Source organism: Geospiza fortis, unplaced genomic scaffold (genome assembly GCF_000277835.1).
Source record: "Geospiza fortis unplaced genomic scaffold, GeoFor_1.0 scaffold264, whole genome shotgun sequence".
Taxonomy (NCBI): Eukaryota; Metazoa; Chordata; class Aves; order Passeriformes; family Thraupidae; genus Geospiza; species Geospiza fortis.
Window position 1 is genome coordinate 685,828 of NW_005054332.1, and position 13,600 is coordinate 699,427.

Sequence of the window (13,600 nt, forward strand, 5' to 3'; positions counted from 1 at the left end):
CAGGGCAGAGCGCGGAGCTGGCAGCGGGGGCTGCCTTGCCCCTCCGCCCGGCGAGCCGCGCTGTTTGTGTTTTCGCGTGTTCCGTGTGTGAGCGCTGGTGGTGTTGCTCCAGCTGCTCTTAAGGAAGAGTGACTTTTGTGTGGTCAGTATAACCCTGTTGTGTGGTCAGTATAACCCTGGTGCTGAGTGTTCAGGTAAAAGGTGTGTTAATGCTATGCCAGGCATCCGTACAGAGTCTAACATCAGTACCTACTTGCTGACATTGTTATTACACAACTCATAAGTGCTTTTCCCTGTGTGTTTCAGGCCATTTTAATTTTCTGCTGGGTTTATGTGCGCAAATATCAGAGTCGGCGGGAAAGTGAAGTGATTTCTACCATAACAGCAATTTTTGCCTTGGCCGTTGCTCTTATCACATCAGCGCTTCTGCCAGTGGACATATTTTTGGTCTCATACATGAAAAACCAAAATGGTACATTTAAGGTATGGACTTTAAAAATGCGTTAATTGCCTCTTCCAAACAAGCACTTGTGTTGCAAAAGGATGCTCCTAGGTTGTGAAACTGTTTGAAACCAGTGCTAATACCTATTTTAGTGACTTGACTTTTCTCAAAGCTGGGTACTAGTACTGTCCATAAAACATATCTGGTATTTTAACTGGATTTCAGTTTTGACTTCTATGCCTTCTCAGATATTCTACTCATTTCCAAGTGCTTGTTCCTTCTGTCGTGCATTAGAGTGAATGTACTGTCCTGAGGATATAAACAAATTGCTTAAGGGTTGCTTTTTAGTGCATCATGATGGGGCATTGTAGAATAAAACCTGTTGCGCTTTTGTTCAAGGATAGACTGTATTGCCCCTTTGTAATTTAGGACTATTATGTCTTTTTAGTCAGAAAAAAAATTTAGTACTGGAGCACTTAAAGATGTATAAAGATTTACTGTGGTAATCTACCTGCAATCTAAAGCCTGAATTAAGCATTTTGAAAGCTGCAGGAACCCTTGGCAGAGGGGAATGCTGTAGTATCTCTTTTTGGCTGATAAAGCCTTAACTGAACTCCTGCATTTATAAACTGTAGTGGGTTGCTGTGCAAAATGAGTTCCTAATGAGATGAGTACTTGTTGTCATCTGCTCTAAGTATTCCTGTAAGAGATCTTCCCAATGCTTCAAGTATTACTTGAATTTTCAAGAAGAATTCTTGAAGATATCGATCCAGTGTCTTTGTAAGGACATTGTGAGTAACAAGAGGTTGAACTGGAGTATGTAGCTAACTTGAATAACAACTTACTTGGGTTTGGAGCCTAACTGGATCTCTTGTAAAAGTTATGACCCTGAAACAAATAACTGAGTGGGAGACAGGTAAATGCCTGCACACCAGATTGTATTCCCTTCCAGCCCTTCTTCCAGAGGAAGATATAGGTCTTGCCAGATCTATGTAAGGCTTCAAAATGCTTCAAAACTAGCTTGCAGCTCATACAGTGCTTTTTGGTTGGTGCTTATATAAATGCAAGTTATGAGAAGCCTTTAGAATTGAGCTGTGTTTTTTGTCATCTTTATTGCTCATGGTGAATACAGAATAAATTAAGCTGTTACTCAGTGCTATTCAGAAAAATTTGTGTTTTCAGGCCTTGCTTGTTTGGAATTAAAGACATTCTAGATGATGGAAGAGATCTTTCATATGTCAGGGTTCTAGCAATTCAATGAAAACAGTAGTCCTAAATACATTAAGCTTGACTATCTAGAGAAATAATCATGGTGCAACTAGGTCCAGCTGAAAAATGCACATCTAGTGAGGACTAAGCAGAATTCTGTGCTGCAAAGGACACATTTTGCTAATGTGTACTTTGCCTGATTAGAAACAAACCTGTGAGAACAGGTCATCAAAGGTGGTCATGCAGTCACTACAAATTTTTGCTTAAGGAAATACAATTACTTAAGGAAAACTACTTATAATACTGTTTTTTTGTGGGCTAGAATTCCTTGTTAACAGACACATGTTTTGCGATATGGTGAGGTGGATAGGTTCTATTTAAAAATTGTACTGAGAGCAAACATTCATGCTTGTGGTAAACACTTTTTTTGTAAAGTGTCTTTTTGCCTATGCTTTTGAGGCTTCTTTGTTCTGCTTAGTTCTAATGTTGGTAGGTACTTCTTATGGCTTGTTAAAATAAAATTGCTCCATACTGCCTTAAAGAAGCATTCTTCTGTGTCTTTTAAGACTCGGCTGAACTGAGTTTCTAGCTTTGCAGAAATAACATGATTTCTACTGGTAGTAATGTATTTCATCCAAACGCAGGTGTTGAAATTATGGCATAGAAGTATTAATGTGGGCTTTGAAGTTGAGTGACTCTGAAATCAGTCAGAACCTACAAACCTATAGGTAAACATAGCTTTATTGATTTGGTAATTCCAGTTTAAGGGGCAATGAAGTAGGAGGCTGACAGCATCTTAAAATCAGGCACATGATGTCCTGCACAGGACTGGGAGTGGTGATCCTGATGGGTCCTGGTCCTGATGGTCCCTTCCAATTCAGTATTTTCTATGGTTCTTTGGTCTTCATGAATTGTTAAAGCTTTTAAACTGTCTTCAGTAACATGTGCTTCTTTCCTGCCATTGCTTTGCTAGTAGGATAGACTGAATTGTGTTTGGAATATTTCCTGAAGATTACTGGCCTTTCTCTGGACCATTCTTTCAAACCCAACACTTCCAAGACCCTATAAATGATGCTGGGGTCTGAAGGACTATGGCTCTGGCAAGAAACCTTCGTTGCTTTGGATGGGCAGAGTGAGTTAAGTCTTTAATCTTCTCAGTGACTTTTTGAGGGAGATCCAGGTAGCAGATGTGGATAATAGTCTCTGTAGATAAATTAGTAGTTCATCAAAAAACTCCATCAGGATGGTTTCAGAGCTGATGCCAAAAGAGCAGTGGCAGTTATCCAGATTCTAGGTAAAAAATTCTTCTGTGTGTATACTTTTCCTCTTTGCCCCTGCTCTAATTCCTGGTATCAGTGTTAAGAGTCATGAGAAACAAGGGTGCTCAACTTCAAAGAGGTACTATATGTGAACTTCCAGTTCACTTTTGATGTATCTGACCTTACTGTCAACTTGTGGATATAGCTGGAGATTTACAAGATGAATAAGCTTGTAGCAAACCTAGGGAGAATCACACTACACTAACAGCAGAGGTTAAATTGAAGGCTTTGATGGTTCAAAGTTCTCATTGGCAATTTTGTGTGTGTTCTGTGACAAGGGAAGATGGTATGTCCTGGCTATGAAGATTTGCTGAACTGTAATACCCAAGCAGAGTATCTTTTTCTGAAGGTTGTGAATATTATGCTGCTTTCTGGAGGAATTCACTGTAAAGTGTTGTGTAGCCCTTTTCCGTCATATATTCTGAAGTGCCTTCCTTGACAAGGGCTGTATGCTGTGGCTTGGTCAACCTTTGTTAACTTAAGGTTTTGTTTATTTCAACAGGACTGTTAAGGTACTGTTTTTACATCTTTCAGTTACTACAAATAATGGCTTATGGTGAAAGTGCCTTGTAGCATTTAGCACATAATGGTGTATCTCACCACATTTTGAGACTTAACAAATATTATCTTAAAGTTTTTATACTGAGTGAATTGAGCAGGTTTGGTATTGGCATGTTTTGCACAGTAGTTACACAGTAGGTACACAGTAAAATTCACTGGAACACCTTTTCTGGAGGGTGGGATTACTTTGATTCCTAGTACTGTTAAGTAGGAAAGGAGGATTTTGGTCTAATACTAGTGAAAACTTGAGTATTACCTTGTAAGTGAAGTCCTGATAATGTTCAACAGCAGCATTTCAGCTCAAAGGTTTTGACTGTGAGCGCTGTCAGTGCTTTAGTTTGTTTCAAAGGATTTCAGATGCATCCAGTTGCATCTGATCTGTTTGATCTGAAAACTTGTTGGACTTATAACAAGCACATAGGAGCAGAAAACCTTGCCATAGCTTAAAAACATAATATTTTTGCTGGAACCCAAGTTCTCTGGGTCTGACCTACAAGTCTCATAAATATTTAAAGCATAGCTGATGCTGTCTTGCAGCAGGAAGACTGCTTGAAACAAGGATGCTCACATCATTGTACTGTCTCTTTTCCTACTGTTCTAGCAGAAGGCAAAGAAGGTAATGAAACCTTTCATTTCCTTTTTGAAATGTATGAATTCTTGCTACTATATGAAGTTAAAAAGCCAGTGGCTTCTTACAGTCTGATTAAGACTGAATGTGTCACAAGCCTTAGGTGTCTGTGTGAGCTGTTAAAAGCCAGTTGTCCTCTTAATGGCTGAAAGAGTAGCATCTGCTTGATAGGAGGTACTTTTTGTAGACCATTTAAGGTTTTTTGCATCTTACTAGGGTGAGAGGGGAACAACTCATTATGTAGATGCTCAGCATACAAAACCACTAGAAATGTCTGGGTTTTTATTTTTAGAAAGATGCTAACTGAGAAGTTATGATTGACTGAGAATGTACCTCCTTCCTGAGTAAGAATTACTACTTATGAAGCAATAATACTTGGCCAAAACTTTGTTGCTAGGCAGAAGAGGCTGAGATGTGCATGTTTCTGGATGCTGCTTTCCATCTGGCAGTCAAAATCCTGCCGCTGTCCCATTTTGGAGGTAACAGGCTGGAAGATCTGAGATCTGGATACAAAATTTTCTCATATTTTGCTATGACTCAGTCTCCACTCTTTCATACTGCATCTTCCTTTTGTTGCCTAAGCTTTGGGAGAGGCTAATCAGAAGAATGAGTGCTTCATCTACATTTCATGAAACATCACAAATACTGAGACCTGTAATGTTGCATAACTTTAAGCTCTGTTAAGGGACGTTTGCAGAGAATGGGAGCTAGCTTCCCTGGGTACTCATGAAAGTCTTACAGGGTGCAGCAGTGACACTAAAAATGTCAAATTTAATGGGGACAAAAGAATGAAATTCATGGCTGTTCCTCGCCATAAAGGGTGGAAAGTCAGATTAACTTGCAATGGTTTTATCTGTGGAAGTTATCTGTACAGTTTGAATAGTACTGTTCTGTTAATGTATGTTAACATGAGTTACTAACTGGACAGAGTTACTGGAAGAAGAAAGACTCTGCTCGATGATTAACACAGGAGCAAGTGTTCTTTGTAACTGATTTTCCATTAATATAATTATAAAATTAATCTTCTAAGGGAGCTCTGCTTTGGCTTTAGCGTTTAGGTAAACTTAGTGTCTTAAGCTGCTTTTTTATATCTTTACTTACATAGTGACATTTTATCAGCCTATGTACTTTTTACACTCATTTTTAACATGACCTACATTACAAAATACTTAAGCATAATAGTTTACTATGGGTCATTATGCTCATTGCACATATCATTGCAATTTGTGATTTCCCTTGTCTCTCAGTACAATGAATTGGTGCACGTATTTTAAAGGTGATATGTGTTGGCTAAACTGCATGGAACAAAATGAAGTACAGCACAACAATGTGAAATGTCTGAATTCTGCAGATCCTTAGAAAATTTGTGGTCCCATTTTGACACCTTAAACTGTTTGTTGAAGGTAGTATGAATTTTCACCTCCCTAATCTATTGTGCTTCTAAGCCATTAGCTGTATATACTGTAAGCTTGGGTTGTAATGAATGGAAAAGAAAAAGACTAGATCTAGGAGGCTGCTTAGATGAGTTCTCAGCAGAGTCCTGGATGTGCTAATTGAGTAAATTCCTATACCTAGCAGCTTAGTATGTCACCAGAGATGTTAAGACTGTTGGAGCTCAGCTACTCATGTAGCAGTGCTTGCTTTTGACAAGACAGTGCTGCTGTCAGTAGCCTTTGCAACAGCTCAGATGGACTGGTTACTGCCTTTGAGTTGCTGATGGTGTGTGCATATGGATAATCTGCCAGTTAGGATTAAGTGTTTGCTTTGTAGTTTGTTTAAATGTGGGGCTTCAGCAGCTGACTGAAAGCTGACATAATAATCATGATATACCATTAAATTGGCTTGCATTACATATTCTCCTTGTGCAGAGTAATGCAAAGTTTGTATTCTGAGGCAGATGTAAGTAATGGTGAAATGCACACATTTACAATTTCAGTTTGTTTGGTGTAATATAGCAGCTCACTATTTTACTATGGTGTAGTGTATGTTTCCTGGTATGCTACTCTGGTCCTGTGTGCAACTTAATTTGGAAAATGAAAAGCAATTGTAATGTTTACAGTTCTTCATCTGTATTGTGTTAAAATTACTTCTCTGTAGCTGAAGGAGAAGCAGTTCTTGGGCAGCTAAGCCATGTTGTATTTCCATTACTAGATACCTCTTCTGTACAATGGCTGTGTCTCTTAAACTCTCTTAAACTTTGGTCTCGCTATTGCTTTTCTTGCTTGTTCTTGGTTTTGTGCATTTTAAGTGTCTCCATTGCTCATAGGAGAGACCTTTTTTCTAATAGCTACTTGGAATCAAGTAATGCAAACAGGCCATTTCAGTCTTGATTTTCCCTTAGCCTTGATTAAAGTAAGCATTTTCTTAATATATAACATGAAGCAATTTAAATGGTCTGTATCTGTTCTTTTCTTATTGTAGTCAAATTCTTTTTTGGTATATTTTAATACAAATGCCTAGAAATTTCTTTTTTTAAAATGCTGTTGGGTGTGAGCCTGGCAGTCTTCAAAGACTGAGCTTACTGTGTACCTGACAGATACTTCAGGTGTTTCTTCTGCCCCTTCTGCTAAAATATTTTTCATCCCTTTTTTTTGCTGATTAGATGTCAAAATGGATGTGTATTTTTCTACTCAAATTCCAGCTGGATGATAATCTAATTTAGTTCATACAGTGAATTTAAAAAGCTTAATGTAAACTGATCTATTGGAAGTCTTAGTATAGTAAGAAAAAGGAAGCTGGTGCTGATTTTCTGAGAGATTCAAAAAAGTGTTCATGGTATGTCATCAAGCCCATATTCCAGGTGACTTTATGCAATTCTGAGGGAACTGAAAAACCAAATGCCAAAGTGTCTTTATGTCTTAGGGGAGCAATGTTTAAGTAGTGTGCTCATTTGCATTTTCATGTCTCCCTGTTAATGTGTGTGTCTTTACAACTAAAAGGGATTGACCTTACTAGTTTGAAGAAAGCCCTTTTTCATTTCTGTATGCAGGCTTTGACAGTACTGGATATTTCTTTTTTCACCAATTCAGTTATGTTCGTGTGTTCTTTAGCTTTTAAAGAATTCTGCTTGTGGATAACTACTTTCTTGCTCTTGACCACATGTAGGTTGGATCCCACAAAGCTAAAATAATTCTGAAATATATTTAACCTGTATGGGCAGCATTGGACCATTTTATTCAACCCCAGAGTTTGTCTGTCAATGATTGTCATAAAATATTTAGCTTCCTTAAACCAATAGTTTCTCTCTTGGAGGAGAGGGAGTAGGCACAAGAGCTTGATTTCATCCATCTGGCTGACTGCAGTTTCCAACACAGTTAAGAGTTGTATTTTCACTTTCTTTGTTTCTATTCTCCAGACCATTCCCTGGGACTGAGTAGTGCAGTTACTTTTGCTCTTCTTGAAATAAGGGATATAAGTGCTCTTGGAATTTGACTTGTAATATTAGATATTGCTAAGTTGAATATTCATGTAATTAAAGTCTTGGTCAAACAAAAAAGTGAAGTCTTGTACTTCTGAAAAAGGAGATGATAGCTTAAACTGATGTAATAACTAACAAAAGTAAAAGTTAATGAATGATATATAACTGAGCATAATAAAAACTTTTCTTATTCTTATGTCTAAGTATTGTTGCATCTGTATATGCAAATTTTAAACAAAGCTATTCTATAATGGAGATACTGTGTACATTGTGTACTTTGTCCAACTGTGTGGCCCATGTGGCCCATTTTTGTGGCCTTGTTTTAGCAAGAAAGCTATTAAAACAAGGCCACAAAAATGGTCAGAGTTCTGGAACACCTCTCCTGTGAAGACAGTCTGAAAGAGTTGGGGTTGTTCAATGTGGAGAGGAGAACGTTCTGTGGGGCTGTTGTTGCATTCTTTCAATATAGAGAGAGCTTGTTGGAAAGATGTAGAAACAGTTTTGACCAGGGCCTGTGGACACAGCTTTAAACTGAGTGTAGATTCAGCTATAAAGAGGAAATGTATGGTGAGGTTGATGGTTCTCTGGAACAGCATTCCCAGAGGAGTTGTGGATGCCCAGCACCGGAAGCATTCCAAGGTCAGGTTGAATGGGGCTTTGAGCAACCTGGTGTTCCTGCTCATGGCAGGATGGATGGACTAGGTGATGCTTGATGGTCCCTTTCAACACAGATCATTCTATGATTATCTTCACAGACTCTTTTTATAAAGATATTGTGGAAATTAGCAGGACATATGTGGCAGCTGCCAGAACTGCTTAATGATCCTTTGGGTCTAAAACCTTCCTCTTGTGAAACTGTCCTATGCTTATTCCTGTTTGCCCAGTGGTTTTCACTGTTGCTAGCACTCTAGCATGGAATTCTTTACAAGTAGTGTTTTGACTTCTCTCCCTTTATTTGTGTTTAGTGGTTGATTCTCATGTAGTCTTCTTTTATTGCATTTGCTAATAAATGCTTCTATCCTTTATTGCTAGGTCTGGGCTGATGCTAATGTTTCAAGGCAAATTGAAGACACTGTACTTTATGGATATTACAGTAAGTATTTTAGCTTTTTTTTTTCAAGTAATAGGACCTTCAAGTGAAGTAATGAAGTTTTTAGAGGTCATATTGGGTTATTCCTTTTTGGTTAAATGTGAGTCTTAGTGCTCTTCAAAGAATATTTATCTTCAAAAGCCCCCTAAAAATGCAAATATACTGAAGCCAGTTCATGAAAAGGCTAATGGTTTCTGTTGTATCATCTGTGGTTCACATGTTTCCTGTGTGTGTATTTAGTGGTCCCTTAAGGGAAACACATGGTTTTGCTGTAGCTTTTACGGCACTTAAGATATGCAGCAGTGTGAAACTCATCTACCATGTATAAAGTTCATGCAACCATGAGCACAACACTTTTAAGTGTTCGGATTCAGCAACTACTGTGTTCCAAGTAGCAGTTACTGTGGAGGACCATAAAGGAGTTAATTCAAAAGTGGTCATCCTAAATAGAACTGATATTTTAAAAAAGTGACTGAAATAACTGTTCACCAAACCTCTGCATAGTCTTATATCAGTTTTTAGCAGTCCTTATGAAACTTACAAGAAGTTTTTACTACTATGGATGTAGTGGGTATAGAAATATGCTCAGCACAGTTTGAGTGAAATGCTTCAGTTAATGATGCAAACTCAGAGGTGGTTGCCTGCTTTTGGTCACATTTCCAAAGACTTAAAGTTTTTTCTTTTAGATTGTGGTTCTTTTGAAAATATTTTTTAGTTCAGGAAATTATTTGAAATAGTGGACTTCATTAAATTACAGATTAATTATTGCCTGTCAGTGATAGTGACAAACTAGAATTGGCTTCACTCAGCATAAAAATTAATAAAGTCAAAAGTAGTAAGAAGGCTTCTGTTTTCAAAAAACAACATTTAACACAGAGATTCTTCACTTTATAATAGTAGAATTGATATGTGTTTGATTTATTTTCTTTGTAGTTTGCCAAAGTCTTGTTTAATAGATGAAATATTTCACAACTCAAAAGGTAGAATAATCTTCAAGCTCTTCTGTGGACTGTTTGCTGTAGATTTGTAAGACTGATTGATGAATTTCTGTAAGGTGTTTTGGGCTAGCTGAATGTTTTGGTAAATCTTGAACTAATTTTTTGGAAAAGATTTAAACTTAAACTGGGAAAACTGCTTTTCTTTTTGGCTTTTCTGGACAGGTCTACTTGAAATACTGTAGGAAAATGTCTTATTTCATAGCATATCCTCCAGATGGTGGTAGAGATTTAAACATGGTTTTAAATTTTTTTTCTCTTGTCATCTTAATTTGAGAAGATATACTTGTTCTTAACTGGTTTTATAACTAGAGCTATGTTGAAGTGAACAATAATAGTAACTTGTTTTTCAGAAGTCTTCAAAAAATCATATATAAAAATACAGTGCCTCTCCTACATCATCTAGTGCTCTGCTGCTGTTGTCCAGCATAGTGACATAACAGCTGAGAAGGAGGAAGTTAAGCAACTCTTCCATTGTAATACTATTCCACTTTTTAATTTTTTTTCTATCTTCCTAAGAAAGTATTTGATAGTAGTTTTTTTTTTAACAGACAGGATGAGCAGAAGTGAAGTACCCTTTTGTACTTAAAGAATGTGAATACCAGTATTTCCTTGTGTCTCCTGAAAATGGAGACATAACTACATAGATCCTACTTGACTCGTGTAGTTGTATTGACAATTTATGGTATTAATAATTGGTGCACTTAGGTCATTGTCGTTCAATCCAAGTCACTTGTAATTGTAGCAAGAATGTGGAGACTAGGATTTAACTGGTATTTGATACTATTAATAATTTCTTTGCTACTTGCATTGCTTTTTACTGGTGAAGCTGTAACTAAACACAGAAAAGCTTTTTTGGTTTTTTGAGTAGTTGTTAGCCCCCAAGAAAAGTGTTCTGTTTCTCATTCCCACCTGGTTTCTTGGCTAGACTGATACAAAAGTAGAATGAGTTTGTATGTGTAGAATGGTAAATGATGTACCTCTTGGAGTGAAGCTTGTAATAACTGTATCTTGGAGTGGGATTTCAGCAGCCTAAAAGCTTTTCTTAGGAAACCAGTCTAATAATTGCTTTGAAGCCATAGTGGCTTAGTGTGTTACTATTTCTAACCCCAAATGTAATAGAACATGCCTCACAGTACTTTAGTGATTGAACAATGATCAATGGTTGGCAAATGCTCTAAAAAAGCATGTCAGTTTGTTTGGAAGGAAAGCTCTTTTGCAGAAAGTGTTGTAATTGAAAACTGTCCACCACAGTTTGCTTTGTATCACAAAGAATGAGGTTGAAACAACTGACAGCAACCTGGAGGTGTGTTGTGTAGCTCTTCCTCTAGTGAGTAAGTACTACCTGTTGGAGTCACCTTGATGTCCAGTGTCCTTTGATAAAATTTTGTGTATGGTGACAGGGTGTTATTGGTAGATTCTAATCTGCTTGTGAGATAGACCAAGATCTTGACCTACATGTGTTAGATGAATCCCAGCCACAGGGATTCACAGCAGACAAGGTCTGTCTGCTAAATTTTATGGGATCTCTTCATGTGTGCTTTGAGGTCTATGCTAAACTTGAGATTTTCCATTTCCTTTTTGAGTCAGCAAAAGTCTGGTGATCCCTAGGTTAAAGTTTTTTGAGTAAAAATTTATCGAAAAGGGTAAGTGGCATTACTTCGATGATTTTTACATGGAATTTTGTCTGCTTACTGCAAGTGTTTGATAAGTCATTGACACAAGAATTTGGGCTTCTGGGAACTAAGTGCAAATCAAATACAACTTCATATTTTTGTGGTCTGGTTCTGGGAGAAGCCATTCTCAATACTCAGAGATATGTAGCTGTGCTTGACAAGTACTGTGGAGTTGATCTACAGAAACACTTTCCTAATTAGGGTAATGTTTCTGAGAGCAATGTGCCAGAACATAAATGGAAAGTCACATTTATTCATAATATTGAAGTAGTACAACTACTGCTGTAGAATGCCTAGGAAGGCTTCTTTTTCAAGTTTGAGTTTTCGAGGTGTTATATAGCACTGAATTTGCTCTTGGCAAATGTGAGAGTTCATGAACTGAGAACTTGTTTCTCTTCTTGCATTGCCATACTAAATACACTAAGCAGTAGATACCTTTAACGCTTTGAACTATTTTTCCAAAGAATGAGTTCTACTTAGATATAATTAGAGATTTATATTTAGATTCTAGGTGTTGATACTTATTTGGCTTCTATACAAACTTCAGGAAAAAAGGCTAAGGTGGATTTCTTTGGGGCGCGTGGGTACTGTGAGGAGTGCACCAGCCAAGATAAGAAGTCGCAAACTTAAGTTGGGAATGAATGTATTCATGGAAAGGTGTTAATTACATGTATATGTGTATGTGGTAAGGTGTTAGTCATGCAAAATGGGGCAAAGATGAAAAATAGACAAACATTACAGGACTTCTGTGGTCCTGAGTACTTTTATTTATTCCTTCAAAGGTGCAATTTTGTGCTGGCACAAACAGTCTTGGTTGTGTAGCAGTTCTGACATTTTGAAGTCTTAGTAAATTATTCTAGAATAATTTTCTTGTGGGGTGCAAATACTGTAACATACTGCTTCACAGTTTTTAGTTTCCTAATGGACTTCTGCAATGTTCATAGTAGAAGATAATGTGGACTATTAAAAGGTTTTCCTAAATAATCATGCTCTAAAGCATGTTCAGCTTATAATACAGACAGCTGAAGATTTAAACTTCAAGTTGTCTACCTGAAATTGGTCTTCTAGCCACTGGCTAATCAATCTAATTGATTTTGACCAGCTGTCTTAATGTCTTCAAAACTTGACAGTATTTGTAAAGACATATGTTAAACCTTTTACTTTCTTATGATCACCTGCGCATCAAAGCGACATGATGGGAGGATTGTTTGGTTTAGTGGCTACATAGTTGAATATCTGTTGCAATCTCCAATTAGTCCTCTTAAAAAGGGAGCATGAAGTGATGATACTACACTGCTGCAGCTTGTTTTGTGTTGTTAATTGAGGTCAGTAACAGCCATGTCTTTCATCCATGATATACTTCTGTTAATAGGAAAATCTGGTACAGAGTCCAGTGATCAAAATACCTTTAAATTAATATCAAAATTCATTTGATATACATTTTTTTGAACAACAATTGGGTGGCTTAGCTTGCTTTTATTCACTATGCTTTAGGCTAATGTGCTAATATTGTGTATTACTTACATACAGTTGATTACTTTTAGTCTTTTGTTATTGCTGAATTGAAGATTGCTCTGAAATCCTTAGTCTGAAAGGGTTCACTTTAAAGTTCTTTGGAGTTCACAAAACAATAATAGTTTGTATGCTGGCTAGTGACTTTTACTGACTTTTCAGTGCTTGAAATTAAGAGCTAGAATGAGAGGAAATGAATGTTTTACTCTTTCCTTTGAACTACTGTGTGGTAAATGAAGTGCCACTGTAACTGTCTCTTAATTTAATTCTTCCTCCTAGCTCTGTACTCGATCATTCTGTTCTGTGTCTTTCTGTGGATTCCCTTTGTCTATTTCTATTATGAGGAGAAGGAAGAAGATGATGGCAACACATGCTCAGTAAGTTTACTCTAGCAAGTGGACCAAGCAATGAAAAGGCAAATGAATATAGCCAAAACATGAAAGCAACAATGATTTTTTAACTTACAAATGGTATTAACATTGTGATATTTAAGTCTATTACTATAGTTCCATAAAAATCCTGAAGCAGTTCCTAGTAAGACATAGTCTGACATTGTCTAGTCTAAGCACTGTGGTCTCACATGAAATGAAACTTTAGTGAGATAAGTAATTAATGTCTGTATTTTCGTGAAGTCTTTAAACTTTCTAAAAATTCTTTTGAGGAAAATGTCATACACAGGAAGTTAAAACTTGTTATATGAGACTCCATAGAATAAAAACCGTATATAGTGACAGCTTGTAAAGTAAAGAA

General features: G+C 37.0%; 1 protein-coding gene across 2 annotated transcripts in view; it reads left to right on the top strand.

Moving 5' to 3' along the window:
* The window catches only part of LMBRD1 (LMBR1 domain containing 1), an 89,013-nt gene that overhangs the window by 23,568 nt on the left and 51,845 nt on the right, over window positions 1-13,600 (top strand). Inside the window, exons 2-4 of one of the 2 annotated variants that reach the window (XM_014307295.2) lie at window positions 307-483; window positions 8,610-8,670; window positions 13,130-13,227. In XM_014307295.2, coding sequence (XP_014162770.1) covers window positions 457-483; window positions 8,610-8,670; window positions 13,130-13,227 — 186 coding nt within the window. In that variant the 5' untranslated portion in view covers window positions 307-456. Of the gene's footprint in view, window positions 1-306; window positions 484-8,609; window positions 8,671-13,129; window positions 13,228-13,600 lie in introns of those variants that run through there. The other variant, XM_031057605.1, reaches the window with a different exon arrangement.